The sequence below is a fragment of the Sorghum bicolor genome, chromosome 2 (assembly GCF_000003195.3).
Source record: "Sorghum bicolor cultivar BTx623 chromosome 2, Sorghum_bicolor_NCBIv3, whole genome shotgun sequence".
Classification (NCBI taxonomy): domain Eukaryota; kingdom Viridiplantae; phylum Streptophyta; class Magnoliopsida; order Poales; family Poaceae; genus Sorghum; species Sorghum bicolor.
In genome coordinates, this window is record NC_012871.2 from 75,370,753 (window position 1) to 75,387,801 (window position 17,049).

Consider the following 17,049-nt stretch of genomic DNA (forward strand, 5'->3'; position numbering starts at 1 on the left):
TTCTGTGAGTTTGCTGTTCTTGTTTCTCTGTATTGTATTTTTGGCTGTCCTTTTAGGTACCCTCTTCTCTGTTAATTAAACTCTGACAGTGCTCCTGCAATGGCCGTTCGGAAAGTAAAAAAATATACAGGAAGGCGTGAAAAATGAGAATTAGTGATGCTGGTGATGCTTCAGGATATACGAAAGATGAAATATGAAAGGTGCCGTAGGGGTCTCACAAAGTGTATTCTACAGCTCACAGCCGCAACACAGGAAACTAACAGGTGGTTAACTGAACATTTAAATGTATACATAAACATCAGTATTTGCTACAAAATGCCTGGCATAGTCGCACACAGAGAGAAACTGCTCTTGTTATTTCCCTTGGAAATATGTACAAGACGCCCTTGGTAAGTGGCGTTGACACTATGTACAAGCTCGGATGACTCCTATTACGGCTCAGGAGAACACTTACTACACCTCAACCCCGATCCTCTCTGCAACCTACAATACAGTTACAAACAAATCAGTGAAAAGTCACGCTTCAGAGAAATAGTGCAGATAACATAAAACAGTAACAGGGGATCCAGGGACAAGTTATACAATGCAACTGTTGGTAAATCCTGGTGAAATGCAACACAAATATAGAGCTGATAGTGTTGGAATTCTACAGGAATGTTGAGCAGCAGAAAAATATACCTCCTTGAAGGAGTACACATCACTGCCCCAAAGCCAGGCATCGCAGCCTGCATCCCTTGCTCCCCATACGTCGTTCCTACGGTCATCACCAATATGCACAGCTTCTTCAGGTTTCACTCCCAACAGCTCACAAGCCTTCAAGAATATTGTAGGGTTTGGCTTTTCTGCGGCAACCTGGAAGTTGAGCAGCATCCAAGGAACAGAGTTTAAGACAAGATTAATAGGGAAACAGTAGCTGAAGTTTAGACACTAGTGCATAAATACAAGGCCAGGGATTAATTAGCAAGCTTTGCTAAACAAGGTCATGTAAGGAATGTTCTGAAATGGAAACCAACCTCAGCAGATATAGCAACTGCATCAAACCAGCCGTCACATTTCAGTGCTTGTAGAAGTGGCCGAAGACGAGTGTCAAAGTTGGACACGACAGCTGTTTTGACACCAGCCCTCCTCAATGCCTCAAAAACACGTCCAGCATCTGGATCGCAGAGATGCCAAGCCTAGCAAACATATCACACATTCACACTTTGTAAGCTTATATGCCAAAAGAAGAAGGTCAAAACATTGCACACTGTATCTCACCTTTTCAGTTGTATAGTACTGATACAGTTCCTCAAAATACTGTAGATCTGAACAGCCAGTGGATGAACTCACTATGTATTGCCAAAAGGGCCTTCCATCATTAACATACCTGGAGAAACTCAAATGCATTAGGATTGGATTTTAGCTGCAGTCCAAGCAGCAGCATGATTTTTGAAAGTGGTTTGAAATCTGGAGGGCCACAACGCTCTCAGGCACAGCTCTTTTTAGTAACATAACAAACCCAACAGTTTATTCTAGTTCTACTACATAAGTGGGCAGGCAAGATGAGCTAGAAATAAATGAAATGAAAGAACCAGCACTACTTCGGACCACCACCCAGATGGCCAGATATGTTGAGAAAAATTAGTGGCGATAATTTTTGACCAAGATGTTTCACCTGATAGGTCTAAGAAAACAGGCTGGAAGTACTTTTATTGTTATGTAGGAGTATGCTTGAAAAGCACACAAAACCAGATCAAGTTACTTTTGTCAACTGTACAGTATTTGTCCTATAACGCCTAAATCATATAATAAACCTGCATCCTTGCAGTTGGCAGGAACCTAGGAATTAGTGTTGCTTCTTTATTTCTTTATTTTTGTCTTTTTTCAGTAGTGGCATAAATAAACCAGCAAAACTATGCTATTTGGGAGATTGATGGATTCAGATATATTTAGGTTTGCTCTATTTATAGGGATTCAACTTAATCTCTCCACATTGGATGCAGACCTTTTAGCTGGAGGTCAGTATATATATGCGTGGTATGTTAACTATATACATGACAAATTGCTTACAGTACCAAAATTTTCCTAGCTTTCATGCAGGGAACTTTCAAGCTGATTGTTCCAAAAGACCCATGCCACTGAACTTCTGAAGTGATCGATTGACAACTTCTAACCACTTTTATTACCATATAGTCCACAGCTCGATTGGATTGCACAATACCATACCAAGTTACCAACAAACATGTACAGTGGGGAGCAATCAACTGAGGTCACATAATACACCAGTTCCACATGCTTATTCTCTCTAAAAAAAAAGTCATGCAAAATACGGCAAGTACCATGAACAGTAACAAGTTTAGTGGGGCTTACCTCAGACGTGATCTACCCCATGGCTGCGCATAAGCCCGGCGATACCGCATCAGAATCTCATCCTCTGAATAATCCACTCCATACTTCTGGCCTATCGTTCTGTACACCTGAAACAGACGTTTAAAACAGCACAGTAGACATCAGAACACATGCTTAAACGCATCAGAGAAAGCAGAAGAGTGTTGTGCAATTCGTCGTTCTGGGGACGAAACGAAACGAAACCATCTAGTAGTAAAGCAAACAAATCCTGAAGAGCACTGACAGATCTCCCCATAGCATAGCCTGAGACCGCATATACAGAGGAGAGAAGCAACAGATCAGATCAAGTCCAATCACTCCGCCACAGAGCGCGCACAGCCGAGCCGAATTCAACTTGCATGTCGCAGGAATCGCTACCGATGATCAGAAATGGGATACAGAAACCACCGGACCACACATGCAGCACCAGGCAAGCAACCGACCGGGCAGAGGACGCGAACCGGAGGGAGACGCGCGCGCGCGGCGGCGGCGGCAATGGGAGGGAGGGAATCGAGGGCGAGCGGAGCGGACCTGGGCCATGGGTTCGGTGGGGGCGAGCAGCGTGCCGGCGGCGTCGACGAGGATGGCCTTATGCGTGATGTCGCCGTAGATGGCCCGCCGGTAGTCGTAGTACTCCCGCGCCCCCATGAGCTCCCACCTCGCGGCCCCTGGCCCCGCGGTCGTGGCCACCTCCGCCGCCGTCCCGAGCGGCCGCCTCTCTCCGCGGGAGAGCGCCGGCGGCAGCCGGGCGGCGGCCGCCGCGCGCAGCCGCGCCACCGCCATTGCTTGCGGGGCGGCGAGATGAGGAGGAGGAGGAGGAGGAGGAAGAGCGTCGCCGTGCCGTCCCCGCCGCGCGTCGTGGGCGTGGGCTGTGGTGGTCCTCGGGGGGAACTAGTGGTGGCGGTTTATAGGCGGCGAAGGCGTGGCGAGTGGTGACTGTGGCCTGAGGAGGGCCAGAGGTGGCTTTGCTGCTCGTTCCGCAGCTGGCTCTCAGGTGCTGTTTGGAACAGATGGATTTTTTTTTTGAATGAATTCTCTCAATTTAAATGGAGAACCGTAGAAAACATGTTTGGTTCGGTAGAGAGCATGATGAAAATCAGGCTAACATGGACATGACATATCGTCACACCAAGATTACAACGCTTTATTCGTAGATGTTGGTAGACAAAATCCCCGCATATTTGTGTCTTGTCTATTGTATCCGAATATAGAGTTTCTTAGGCCTTGTTTAGTTCCAAATTTTTTTTGGTTTTTGGGACTCTAGCATTTTCGTTTTTATTTGACAAAAATTTTTCAATTATGGAGTAACTATGCTCAAAAGATTCATCTCACGATTTACACGTAAACTGTGTAATTAGTTTTTATTTTCATCTATATTTAGTGCTCCATGCATGTGCCGCAAGATTCGATGTGACGGAAAATCTTGAAAAGTTTTTGGTTTTTGGAGTGAACTAAACAAGGCCTTAGACACAAGTGTTTTTCCTCTTTTATTAGCAATAGGGTGTTTAGTTTGTGAAATGAGACTTTTATTATCTCATCACTCTTAATTTTTTTTCTTAGTTTGAGAAATGGAATAGTTTGTTTCATCACACCACCCTCATACCTTGTAATCTATACATGGATGAAGTCATTTCATCAAGATAATAACGTTGCTCGTCTACTCAAATGCAACTTTCTTTATGAACACCGACTTCCAAGTGCTCTCTGCTTATTATGAGCTCGATCAAGTGGGAGTGAGGATGGAGTTCAGAGACTGAGGGCGTGTTTGATTTCTGAGCCGTGGGAGGTCAGGCTCAGATGGTAAGCACTCTTTCCAGTGTCCACACGAGCCACTACACGCTCAAGCGAGCCCAGCCGTCTAGAAATAGAGATTCATTGCGTTTTTTGGGAGTCAAGAGAGAGAAAAAAATTTGCATGCCATAGACCTGGCTGAAAACTGAGCCAAGTGAATTAAACAAGAGAAGTTGTACACGATTTTGGCTCGTATCAAACGCGCCCGAGTCGCTCGTGATATCCATGTAACAGGAGTATTTATTTATATATATATAACAATCCATCTTTCACCTTGGCTAGCCAGCGTACTATGTTCCAATGGGCGACATTGGATGGATGCATATATGCAGACACGTAAGACACCGGTTTTCATCTCGGTGAAGAAGACCACATCAGTCTGCCACAGAGCCAATGGTTTCCCGTCCTGCCACGTCCTGCGGTTTTGTCATGTACCGTCACGACGCCAAAGCAATGCCAAATTATACACTTATTACACATCACCTTTTTTATTTTCATTAGTTTAGAGAGACAATGGCATATGTTGCTCCTATGACTTCGTAGTAGTAGTATAATGTTTGTGTGTGCGCTAATTGGCCCGAGAGAGCCCGTTGATTCAGGTTGCGCCCACCGGAATACCGGATCTTTGGGCCACGCTGTTGGCGTTACACGCGTGACGCACCGGGAGGATCCACCGCACGTAAACAACGCCATCATGCTTTAGCCACTTGGTTTTGCTTTTGCCCGCGGCGTTTTTTTTTTTTTTTTTTGTTAAAGAAGGGAATACTTTCGGTTGCAACCAAAAAAGAAAGAACGGAAGAAAGAAACGTTTCCTTTTATTTATTATTATATTATAATACTCACTTCTGTTCAGAATTCCAGGTGTATGGAAGTGACAAAATGATTGGGAATCAACATTCAACCCCATACGCTTCGGCACCCGTTCCAAGACGGATCTGATGCCAGTGCAGCCGCCAACAAACCATCTTACTACTGTATCAGTGAGTTCGTTAAGCACAGGTTGACAAACCTGGATGGGCGCTAAACTGAACACCTCAACATGTGTGATCTAGAAAACCTGTTTGGATCACCTAGCACTAGTTGTTAGATTCTAGACTACGTGGATCACCTATATGAGTACGTGACTTGAGTCACTGTTAGTTTACAAGTTGCTGGAACTAACTGTTCGATGCATAAAGTTTAGATGACTAAAGCTCGATCCTATGATATTTGAGTACATTACATAGTATAGTTATTAGAGCATTTTCACCGGTTCTCCATTAATCATCTATCCCTAATATGTATGTATTGACTAGTCTGTTATTATATTTGTAAATATTAGGAGAGTTGTTGCATCAGCATCCTAATACATTTTTTTCTAATACTCGTATAGAAGGTAGGTCTCATAGGAGTATAGTAAAAAGATGACTGTATTTGAGGTGGTTTCCATGATATAAAAAAATGGTATTGCAAAATTGTTGGAGCAAAAAAAAGCATAGTTATCCCTAAAATAACAATTTTATGTGAATAGTAAGAGGTATTAAAAAACAGTTGAAGATGCTTTTAGTCCACTTTAACTCCTCGGCCTGTTTGGATCCATTAGCAATAAAAATTATCATCTAAAATTAGTACTAGCGGACCAAATAGATCTGCTAAGAGCAGCTCTAAAAGATTGGCTAAAACTATTAACCAAATCTTATTTTTTAGTTATTTTGTAAAATAGAAAACTTCTTAAAAAAAGAAGACGTCCCCAACACCCTTGCTAATTTACGAAGTCACATAGCGAGTGCCCGTGGTTGGCTATATATAGCCACCGAAAATTAAAGAATAGCTAGCTTCCTATTTTACAAAGTTAGCTGTTGGAGTCTGGTTTTTGCTATACAAAATTCTAAAATAGCCTACACGGCAAAAATAGCTAAGTTGTTGGAGTTGCTCAACTTGCTAATTATGGTGAAGGGCTACTAACAGTTAGTTCTATTAGTAGGTTTAGAATTGCTAATATGTGCTAATAGTTCATATATACCTTGAACTTACTCTCTAACCACATATTAGCAGGTGGATTCAAACAATCTCTTCCTAATTAAGAATTAGGTAATGGATAAAACAGGCCATAACTGCTGTATTAGCTGTCAGTTATGATGTGAACTACTCCCTCCATCCCAAATTGTAAGTCATTCCAAGAATCTTGGAGAGTCAAACTTTTGTAATTTAACCAAATTTATATGATAAAATAATTATTATTATGATACTAACTAAGTATCATTATATTCTTCCTTAATTATATTTTCATAGTATACTCACTTTACGTTACAAATCTTAGTATTTTTCTCTATAATTTTGGTCAAACGTGAAAATGCTTTGACTCTCCAAGATTCTTGTAATGACTTACAATTTGGGATGTAGGGAGTATCTGTTAGGGCACTCATAATGCAGACTTTATCATAGAGTCTAAAGTTATTTATTACCTCGAACAATGTGGACTTAGAGTCTAAATAAGACTTGGAGTCTTATTTTTTCTACATCTTTCTTCAATAAATATGCTGCCACATCAGCAAAATACCATAAATAATATGTAATTAATTGTCTTGGACTCTATAATAGAGTCTTGCATTGTGAGTGGCCTTAGTACACATTTGGATGGACTAGCGGTTTAGTCCTGGTAATCAAACACGTCTGGCAGAAAAACCGAACGGACATCAAGTCACCAAGTGCAGCACAAGACCTTCGGAGATTGGAACAAAAGATCTCTCCGCGCTGGAACCCGGAACCAGCATCCGTGTGGTGTGGCTGCGACGCCGCGACCACCCAGCGCACACACGCCACTCCGATTGCAACGCCGGAAAATGACAGCAGACCGGAAGAATAATCGTGTGGCCGGACATGGCCCTCACCGCTATTAGATTTCCACTGGGCTTGGGCCAGCCAGACTCAGACGCAAGCGAGCTCCCTGAACCACAAGCACACCCTCCAAATTGCAAACTGAACGAAACGGAGGCACAACTAGTGTCGACTCTCTCTTTCCTTCTGAGATCTTCTGAATCAAATTTCTGCGTCGTCACTGCTGCGAGATTCAGGCCACGTAAACTCTTTCTTGTTTAGAGAGAGAGAAAGAAAGAGAGAAGATTCAGATTACATGAGTGCATGACGACCACAAATACGCGGCTGTTACTTGAACGCTTACAGCACATCGTGTTCTGCAACGGCGCAGCCATCTACGGATAAGCTTTGTGACGCCAAAACCGTGCCGTAGCAGGAAAACCACGCAGGCCGCCTCGCGGAAAACGCTCTCGTCGCTCGAATTTCCGCGCTGACCTACACACGCGCCTGCACAGCACAGCACAGCACAGCTTGACAAGAAAAACTCGGCACCCTCGAATTCAGAAAAAGAGGGAAAGGGAGGGAAAACATCGCCTGCGCCACTAGAAAACCAGTGGTGGCAGACGAGCCGGGGGGAACGTGCGGCGGGGGAGGAGCAGGGCACACGACGGGGGTCGCCGTCGCCGTCGCGGTAGCGGGGCCGAGTCGTGCTCGTGCCGCGCGCCCGCCAGCGCGCGATCAAATTCTTGGAGGTGGAGGCGCGTCTGCGGCTGCGGTGGGTAGGAGGAGCGGTGGTCCAGGTGACGAAAAGGATCGATCGGATCGCTCCGAGATGGCGCAAGTGGCCCGACCGGTCCTGCTTTCTCGGCTGCAGCCAGGTCAGGGCGGGGAAGATGGTCGTGGCCGGCCATGGATGCTCCACCGCTCTCCGGCCAGCCGGCGTCAGGGTGGTCCCCACCCGGGGAGATTAACGGCTTACAGCTTTGCTTTCCTGGATTCTCTTCCTATCCAGATATCCTATCCTTATGGGGGGGTGACTGTGACGACGTGTCGATGTTGAGAACAGTTTCGCGGCTTCCGAGTCCTCAGTCACTAGGATCGATTGTCGTCTTAGTCAGCAGACGGATTTGCACAATCGTTTTCGGCACTTGCCGTAGATCCATTATTGCTATTGTGTGGACTCGAACATCAGGAGAGATGGAATTTTGTGGTCGTACTGAAACACTGGGCATCAGCTGAGCCTGGATTCGTAAGAACAACATGTTGAAAATATCATAGCATCAGGCCTGAAATATCAAGCCAGTTGCAGACAATCCATTTCAAAGCCGAGCTACTGCAACAACCAAACACAAGTGGTCCTTACAAGGAGCAGTTAACAGACTCTCCTTGACAGTTTCATGGGAGAAAATTATTGGCCGACCGGGATTCAGCGAGCTAAATTAAGACCGACACGCATCATGCTAAAAAGATACAACAGCCGCCGTCGGAGTCAGACATCCAGGTTAAGTAATCGTCAAGTGCACCAGTCAGTGTATCCGAATTCTGGGATCTCAAGGCGAGATCGTCACGGAACGGAATGCTATAAATGGAGCTGCCGCTTGGTGGGAGCACTGCTGAAACATCACCTTCCTTGTCTGCACAGTTCGTCAGAAGACATTTGTTTATCAAGTGATGGGTGCAAAGCAAACATGACTAGTAGAATAGAATGGCATATGCCGTGTATGGTCCTTTAATCAGCGAGAGTGAAAATGAAGTAGCACTAGTGAGCAGAAGGATAAGTACACGTACCTTCTGGTTGAGCGCGTGGCGCGTCTAACTGGACCACTGACTGCTGAGTCCTCTACAACGGGATCTCTGGTTTTCTTTGCCCTTGACCGTGACGCCCCTGCATAATACATGAAAGATGAGTTCCTTAAGAAACTTGATGTGTTCGTGTTGTGTGGATATCATGGCTGGAATCATGAGTCACCTTTGCGAACAGATTGTGTGGACTGAATCTCCTCATCGCCACCTTCTGATCCTGTAAGTGGGGCTGATGTCTGAGAATTCTCTGTGCTAGTATTCGCACTGTGTTCTGGTGTGTTCTCCTTATTTTCGGTGCTGCTATCCACCGAAGGATCTGCAACCGGATCTCTGGTTTTCTTTGCCCTTAACTGTGACACGCCTGCATCATACATGAAAGATGAGTTCCTTAAGAAACTTGACGTGTTCGTGTTGTGTGGATGTCAAAGCTAGAATCATGAGTCACCTTTGCGAACAGTTTGTGTTGATTGAATCTCTCCAGCGCCACCCGATTCTGTAGCTTGGGGTGATGTCTGAAAATTCTCCGTACTAGTATGGTCACTGCATTCTGGTGTGTTCTCCTTATGTTCGGTGCTGCTATCCACCGAAGGATCAACTACCTCGCTAGTTTCTTCTGCCACGGACACATAAATAGACAGGTCAGACCATCCATGCAAGAGAAACAGTGATACTACCCTCTAGTGCACAGAACATAAACAGCTATATAGCCTCACATGGTCGATTATAGCAGTTATATAGCATAGAGGATAAGGAGCATCAGGAGGAAATGAGAACTCTTCTACTTACCTTCAGTAGAATTCCCACTGTTCTGACTAACTTCCTTAGTAGCCAGAAATTCATCAAGTGAGCCAATTCTCTGTCTGTGTGCCTCAGCATTTTTGGTTGTTTCCTCCTGTTCTTTCTTTTCCTGATGAACCTTGCTAAGTTTCTCCTCAAATTCCTCAATGCAAACTTTTAGCTCAGGTTTCGCAAACTTCTTGCACTGATTGGTGGAATCACCATAGATAAGTGAAAAAAAAAGATTGTTCATAAATTTAGTGATGCTTTATTAAACCAAACTGAAGCCTACACAAACATCAAGGCTATGCTACCAACCTTTGATATTACGCTTCTGAAGTGGTTCATCACAGAATCTTCAGACAATGCATGCTCAAACATCTTAAAATTATCGATGAGTTTTTTCAGGCCCTTTTCAGTGAAGGTTAGCTGAGAAAGGCAATAAGAGATATACTCCCACTGTCTGACATCTGAAACACATGCAAAGAAAGAGTCAGGTGTCTGAGAAATGTTAAAATGCATGTCTTACAGCATAATTGTCTCGAGAAAACAAAGAATTAAATGGCTGAAACAAAGAAATGAGTGTTATATATAGCTAAAATGTAGACATCAATCACGGGTGCAAGAGTGTCGAAAAAGAGCAACTTGATCTCATCTTATTTCTTATATGTGCAATGATCTCTCCTTTCTATTTTACATAATGCGGTAATGTTTCACTCCTATGCTGTTGCAAATTTCTTACTCTTACCACCTTTTTGTTCACAATAAATTGCCACTTCCTCAACACTGAGGCAGGCTCTTACCCTAAGTAACTTATTAACATTAAGTACAAGCACCCACTTAGCTAGGTATCAAACCAACTTTATGCAAATCATGACTTCCTTAGTATGCATGCTGGTCAAATGTGACAAGTACTAGCAAACAGATGGGGTACTATTTATCCTATTGAAGGCATAAGCATAGTACCATTTACTCCAGCAAACCTATTGCACAGCTTATCCACAAGAGCTTCCATTTGTTTGTCCTGGGATCACAATTGCAACAGTATATAGTTACTAACAAGTAATGTGGAGTATGCACAACATGCAAATGAGTGAAGCATTAAACATTATACCTTCTTAATTGAATTAATTAAGAACTGCATAATATTGCAAAAGGTTTCTTCTTTCAGGTGTTGATTGCACAGTCTACCCAAGATATCCGGAAGAAGATTATAAATTGGGTTGCTTCCTTCAAAGGCCACCAATAAAAAAGAAGCAAATTTGTTAGATATAGAAGAGAAACTCTAGCATTCAAGTTAGTCAACCAATGTTTCTGACACATGTTTCCATACCTTTTTTTGACAACTCATGAAAGAAGAGTTTGGCCAGGCTTGATATCCTCTCATCTTCATCTTCTATTCTTACAGCCATTTCATTTATATACCCTTTAACCTACAAAAGATTTTCAAAGTGACTGAAAAGTAACATAATGGTGGGATGGAGAGGAGGAGGAGGAGGAGGAGGAGGAGGAGGGGAGAGAGAGAGAGAGAGAGACCTTCATCATATCATTCAATATAAGATGAGAAATGACCAGCACAGCGTTCTTCCTCACTGACACTGAAGGATCACGTAACCGGGCATATATATACTCTGTCCAAGGTTCTAAGAGGTTTGGGAAGCGAACTGCTAAATCACCAAGCGCTATAGTGCAGTTGGATCGGACAATTTCAGAAGGTGCACTTTCAGCAACAGTAAACAAGATTTGAAGATTTGCTTCGCTGAAAGTTGAGTGTTAATGTGAGGGAGTGCTTTCATGAAATGCTCATTGGTCCACAATAATGAACAACTAGAGTCATGCGAAAGAAAAAAAAACTTACCAGAACTCTGCATCAATGATCATTAGCCTGCAAAGAGCAAGCATTGCAGAAGCTTGTAGGTCTGGGAACTAGATTCAAAAGAGAAGAAATTAGTAACTGTAGATAGTAACAAGAAAAAATGTTTAAATGGAATACAGGAAGCCCAGTTGACTATAAACCTTTTGCAGCAATGTAAGATTCCTGCAGAGTTTTGAGAGAAATGGCCCACAATGTCCTATGAGATTCTTTTTAGAAGAACAGCAAACAATTTCCTTTTCTGCTCTTTCAGCAAGGGACTCGATTGCAATATCTATGGTTGCACCAAGTCCCAGTTCGGCATTTATGCCTTGTGCCTGTTACACAATAAAGCACAACCTGAACTTAACTGAAACAATGACAAGTGAAAAGTGACAAGTTCAGAAAGGACAGAGATTTAGCACTCAAGCCAGAATTACCTCCGTACTTTTAGACACGTCAGACTGGAGATCCACAGTGGACTGAGATTTTTCATTCTTCCGTATCTGTTTCTGAACTTTCCTAACAGAATTCTCAATGTACACCAAATGATTTAGTGCTATATGGCTAATAACAAAAAGAAATCTACCCAGCTTTGAAGGTGATACTGATGACAGAGAGGCATCATTCTCAGTTTCAATTCCATTTGACACATCCTCGTTTCCTAAAACACTGAATACAGAACTGAGGGACTTCTTTGCAGTCTCAGTAGCAAAAATTTCAGGAGCAGGGTGTAGGGTGTAGATGGTGCTTATAGCTTTATCTGCAGCTCCATACCATATTTTCTCAGGAATTGAGAAGCTTGTTACCAAACCTTGCAATGCAGCAAATACTCTACTACTAGTATTTATCAGTTTGCCCTTGTCTTCATCTGATAATCTCTGCAAAGCAAGACATGCAGTTCTAGCAAGCAGAGGCTCCTCCTTAGCCCAGCGTCCAAACCCAATGTCAATAATATCTTGCAAGTGAGCACCCAAAATGCTGGGAGACGACTTAGCAGCCATACAAAGAATTGATAGAGCTCCACGGCTTTGCACTGGTCTGACTCCGTTTATGTTAAAGCAAAAATAGTCCCACAGTGCTGATACCTGCAAGAAGCAACAGGTCATAGAAAATATCCTCAGAAGCAACATAAGATATCACCAAACTGAAGTAATTTAATCCAAAAAAATGGTTATATTTGGGAAGAAGCTATATATGACTGCAGTAATCGAAGAAAGAAAGACAACAAATCAGTAGACATGGAAAAATTCCAATTTCTTCTGTAATCCCAATTCATATATATAGAGGTCAATAATTAGGATCTTGAAGAAGCAAGCATCTTAATTGCTCCAATCTGTAAAACTCAGGTGCTCAGTCAGTTTCAAATGTGTTGCCACATTTATTTATTCTTTACAACTGAATTATATTTTAATCACTGAACTGCTCAGTTACTTTAGCTGGAACTAACAAATAATCACATTCAAAGTGGTAGCCAAAGCAAATTGATAGGGAAGAAGGGTGCACCGTGCTGGATGAAATTTCTGCTTTTGAAACTAAGGAACTAACTAAGCTCTCGAGAGCAGCGAGGTCACCAATGCTACAATCAATGGCAAGGTCTAACAAACGTTTCGCCGTTTCTGTTGGGCTTTTCCTTGTGTATAAAGTAATGAATGCACTCTCCACTGCTTCATATATTGACTTATCCTGAGAAAATACCTGAAAAATACAAAGGATCAAGGAATATTAACAAATAACAAATACATAACAAGCACAAAAACCAGAGAGTTTTTGGGATATTACCAGAGGTAACATTTTCCTGAGAGCTGCTTCTGATCCTTCGATCTGAAATTGTCTGCATCTCATCAGTAAAAGGATGGTGTTCTCAACATCAGTAGCTGAGGATGATGCCAACAACTGAACAAGAATTGGCATTAACGAAGTTATACACTTTGAAAACCGCAGACCAGCTTCAAGTGATGCAACTAAAGCTCTTATTTGTTCCAAATTTGTTATATCCACAATCGTAGCATCATGATCATTCTGATCCTGACTTGATGCTAAACAGCTATCACTGACACTTTCATCTTGCCCCAGGATCACTTCACCAGGCGAACAATCGTTTGCAACCTCATCTTTGTCTGGATTTGAGGGCTCCATTCCTTGTAATTTTTCCTTGTACTTTTCTAGAGTTGCCTCAAAGGTTGCAGTCCTTAACTGAGGTCCAAAAGGGTTGTGTTGCAGCATTGTGATGAGAAGCTGTAGTGCTGATTTTCTCACAATAGCACTTTTGTCCTCCAGTCTCCCTGAAGCAACTGAAGCCACTTCATTCCACAGGCCAATTGAGATAGAATTTTCTTCACAAAGCTCAGACCACACCTGAAGCACACGACTCCTTGTGTATGCTGACACATCCCTACAGCGCTCAATCAAAATCTCTAGCATAGCCTGCTTACTTCGAAGCCGAGCATTGCTATCACCCTCAACATCCTTGAAAGCCTTTGCAGCCAGCTTTCCCAAAACTCCAACAAGAGCATTTCTGATCTTATATGACTCACCACCAAAGTGAGGTATCAAAACACCAATGTTGGTTGACATAAGCTTTGGCAAGCGGTCTGCAAGTTCTACAAGGAATCTCCCAACATTATCAGCACCAACACTATCTCTTGCGTATTCTTTTGGGTCAGCCCGACCTATTTCCCTAACCAGGGAAATTGCGAGGCTTCCGTCACCAAACTTTTTCTCTGCGGAAGCAACTGCTTCTGCAAGATGAGGAACAGTGAAATCAAATTTGTGGATCAGATGCGAGACAGATGCACTGATTTGAGAAACTCTCTGATGCTTTGTGGCAATTGCTCCAATTATCCGGCACAGACCATTTCTTGTATCCTCATCTTTTAACACATTCTGATTTTCACAGAGGACAAAAGTACACCTACATGTTATGAAAGTGATGTCATTCCAAAAAAAAAAGGTGGGTTACTGGAAAGTACTGTAGTCAGTTCCAGAACTTACTTTGAAACGAAAGAGAGATATCGTTCATCAGTTCCTCCAGGACCAAAAAGCAGTGAAAGGTCAGCTTCAAGAGAATTGGCAACTAGACTCATGATCCTGCCTCTTTGAGCTTCCCAATTCCAAGCATATACATGATTCTTCTTTCGACCGTGTGCTGTCACCTAAGTTCTCATGAAAAAATGAAGTCAACTCAAAAAACAAGAGCATAAATAATCTTTAGGATAATTGTATCTTCTGCAGAAAAGTCACCTTAGCCCCTGTGCCGCTTTCAGCAGCAGATTCCTCTGTGAGAACAATAGAAATGATAAAGAAGGAGTAGATCTTGAGGGCATTGCGGTGTGAGGCAATGCGATCAGTGATCGGGGTAGTATCAGAAGGGGATGACATGGATGCCCGGGAAAGTGAGTCTATGTTGGGTAGAAGGACACTGAGGTTGGAGCGCAAGGTCTCAACAATGTTAAACTTAAGGGCTGGGGGTAAGCAATTGAAATCACGAACAATAGAATAGATGGCATCGAACACCTCCTGTTCCTCAATGCAGAAGAGCTCCTTATCAGAAAGATCAAATGATGCACCTTCAGTTTGAATCAGAATAAGAAAAATAGTCAGTTCACTTAACAAGATCTTTCATTCAAAAAATAAAGCACCAAAACTAGCTAGATCTCTAATTTTTTTAATAATAACTTTCTAATTGCACGTTGCCACAGGTTAGAACAGCCAACACTGTCAATAGTAAGACTGTAGCATGAAAAATTGAAAAATAAGGGGAAAGGTCTATTCCCATCAAGCAATTGCTAATATTTTGTTTTGATGGAACAGTGATTGCTAATATTACAGAGACGACAATGGAGAATAAAGATTTATGAATAATTAAAATAGCAGGGTTATGTAGGGCCACTGAGGCAAAACTTATAATAGCTTGTTGGCTTCTCGCACCCACCTTTTCTGAAATCAGATCAAGTTTCTTAACCCAGCCATGTTTAGTGCGGTAAGATACTAAAGCAACTGCAAGACTTCCGATTTCAAAATTGGTTGCAAGCAAGCTCAGACGCTTCTGTGGAAGCGAACGCGAGCATTTGTCTGCAAACTCATGTATTTACATGCACGCACCGAATTGCTTGAGAGAGAGAAAAAAATAGGGATGCCAGGTTGCCAGCTACATCCAAATCAGAAGCTCCGACTAGCTACTGTTCAACAAAACCCTATTCTAGTGGATTTTAACCAAGTGACGATCAAAACCTGAATCCAAAACTAGGAATTCTTAACGACTGGTACAACTCGACCAAACAACGAACCCAGCGGCGGCTGGGAGATGGCGGCACGTACCCTTGACGAACTCCTCGAGGTCGGCGGCGCGGAGGGTGGCGACGGCGACGGGATTCTGCGGCCGGAGCGAGGGCTCCTCGTCTCCGTCGCCGTCGGTGTCCCGCTCCAGATCCCGCAGGCTCGACGGGAACACGAACGGCGGGGCCATCTGGCCGCGGGAGGACGCCGGCGAGCGGAGGATGGGGAGGGGGAGGCGGAGGGGTTTGGGCTGGGGAGTGGGGAATGGGAGGGGAAGAGTGGCGAGTGTTTCGAAATCGAGAGCGGGAGCCGTGAGATTTCGTGAGGTTGTCCTGACTGTACAAAGGGCCCACGCGTCGTCGCGTGTGAAGGTGGCACCGGTGGTTTGATTCGAACCGTTTGAATAGGCGGGGCTAGGGCCTCGTTTAGTTTCGAAAATTTTTGAGAAATTGATATTGTAGCACTTTCGTTTGTATTTGACAAATATGATCTAATTATGGATTAACTAGGCTCAAAAGATTCGTCTCGTCAATTCCGACCAAACTGTGCAATTAGTTTTTATTTTCGTCTATATTTAATACTTCATACATACGTCTAAAGATTCGATATGACGGAGAATATGAAAAATTTTGCAAAATTTCCAGAGAACTAAACAAGGCCTAGCTCGTGACCTCGTGTTGACTGTTTTTCTTTTCTTTTCTTTTTGATAAATGAGATCTTGTTTAGTTCCGAAAAGTGAAAAGTTTTCGGTACTGTAGCACTTTTGTTTGTTTGTGACAAATATTATCCAATCATGGACTAACTAGGATCAAAAGATTCGTCTCGTGATTTACAGCTAAACTGTGTAATTAGTTTTTGTTTTCGTCTATATTTAATGTTTCATGCATGTGCCACAAGATTCGATGTGACGGAAAATCTTAAAAACTTTTTAGTTTTCAGGGTGAACTAAACGAGGCCTGAGTTCGTGTTAACTGTTGAGTAAAACCCACTGCTAGATCGATCAAATAACTAAAATATTCCCGTTTTCACAATAGACTACAATTGCTCTTATGCAACTAGGCCCTGTTTGGTTCTCAAAAATTTTACAATTTTTTTAAAAGATTCTTTGTCACATCGAATTTTGCGGCACATACATGAAGCATTAAATATAGATAAAAAATAACTAATTGCACAGTTATCTATAATTTGTGGTATAAATTTTTCGAGTCTAATAAGTCCACGATTGAATAATAATTATCAAATATAAACGAAACTACGAAAGTGTTATAATAGCCATACTTCTTCTCTAAAACCCAAAATTTTTCAAGATTTCTCGTCACATCAAATCTTTAGACACATGCATAGAGTATTAAATATAGATAAAATTAAAATCTAATTGTACATTT

The 17,049-nt window shown here is 42.7% G+C and overlaps 2 protein-coding genes across 4 annotated transcripts; both read right to left on the reverse strand.

Moving 5' to 3' along the window:
* Window positions 179-3,374, reverse strand: LOC110432567 (haloacid dehalogenase-like hydrolase domain-containing protein 3). Its single transcript, XM_021453290.1, has 6 exons — window positions 2,899-3,374; window positions 2,350-2,456; window positions 1,258-1,366; window positions 1,014-1,175; window positions 679-852; window positions 179-483 (listed from the first exon to the last, which is right to left on the reverse strand). Exons 1-6 carry the CDS (start codon window positions 3,148-3,150, stop codon window positions 454-456), a joined length of 834 nt encoding a protein of 277 aa, XP_021308965.1. The 5' UTR covers window positions 3,151-3,374; the 3' UTR covers window positions 179-453.
* On the reverse strand, window positions 8,191-15,944 carry LOC8072251 (condensin complex subunit 1). 3 transcript variants are annotated; one of them, XM_021454575.1, is made up of 18 exons: window positions 15,707-15,943; window positions 14,630-14,955; window positions 14,381-14,541; window positions 13,169-14,300; window positions 12,893-13,084; window positions 11,827-12,474; window positions 11,551-11,724; window positions 11,393-11,460; window positions 11,071-11,293; window positions 10,868-10,967; window positions 10,649-10,764; window positions 10,501-10,558; window positions 9,853-10,004; window positions 9,544-9,739; window positions 9,203-9,367; window positions 8,924-9,118; window positions 8,743-8,839; window positions 8,191-8,588 (listed from the first exon to the last, which is right to left on the reverse strand). In XM_021454575.1, exons 1-18 carry the CDS (start codon window positions 15,852-15,854, stop codon window positions 8,576-8,578), a joined length of 4,164 nt encoding a protein of 1,387 aa, XP_021310250.1. In that variant the 5' UTR covers window positions 15,855-15,943; the 3' UTR covers window positions 8,191-8,575. The 3 variants fall into 3 exon arrangements, with proteins under 3 accessions (XP_021310250.1, XP_021310249.1, XP_021310252.1); XM_021454574.1 differs by having other exon boundaries at window positions 9,203-9,370; XM_021454577.1 differs by lacking the exon at window positions 8,924-9,118 and having other exon boundaries at window positions 9,203-9,370; window positions 15,707-15,944.

Bases quoted from the DNA above. Each gene is read 5' to 3' on its own strand.
- LOC110432567 (XM_021453290.1), bottom strand. From the start codon at position 3,150: ATGGCGGTGGCGCGGCTGCGCGCGGCGGCCGCCGCCCGGCTGCCGCCG. The intron at 2,457-2,898 runs GTCCGCTCCGCT...CGTCTGTTTCAG, and splicing joins CCACCGAACCCATGGCCCAG to GTGTACAGAACGATAGGCCA. The intron at 1,367-2,349 runs GTAAGCCCCACT...GAGTTTCTCCAG, and splicing joins TGGGGTAGATCACGTCTGAG to GTATGTTAATGATGGAAGGC.
- LOC8072251 (XM_021454574.1), bottom strand. From the start codon at position 15,854: ATGGCCCCGCCGTTCGTGTTCCCGTCGAGCCTGCGGGATCTGGAGCGG. The intron at 11,725-11,826 runs GTAATTCTGGCT...ATTGTGTAACAG, and splicing joins ACGTGTCTAAAAGTACGGAG to GCACAAGGCATAAATGCCGA. The intron at 10,559-10,648 runs GTATAATGTTTA...TTGTGATCCCAG, and splicing joins TAATTAATTCAATTAAGAAG to GACAAACAAATGGAAGCTCT.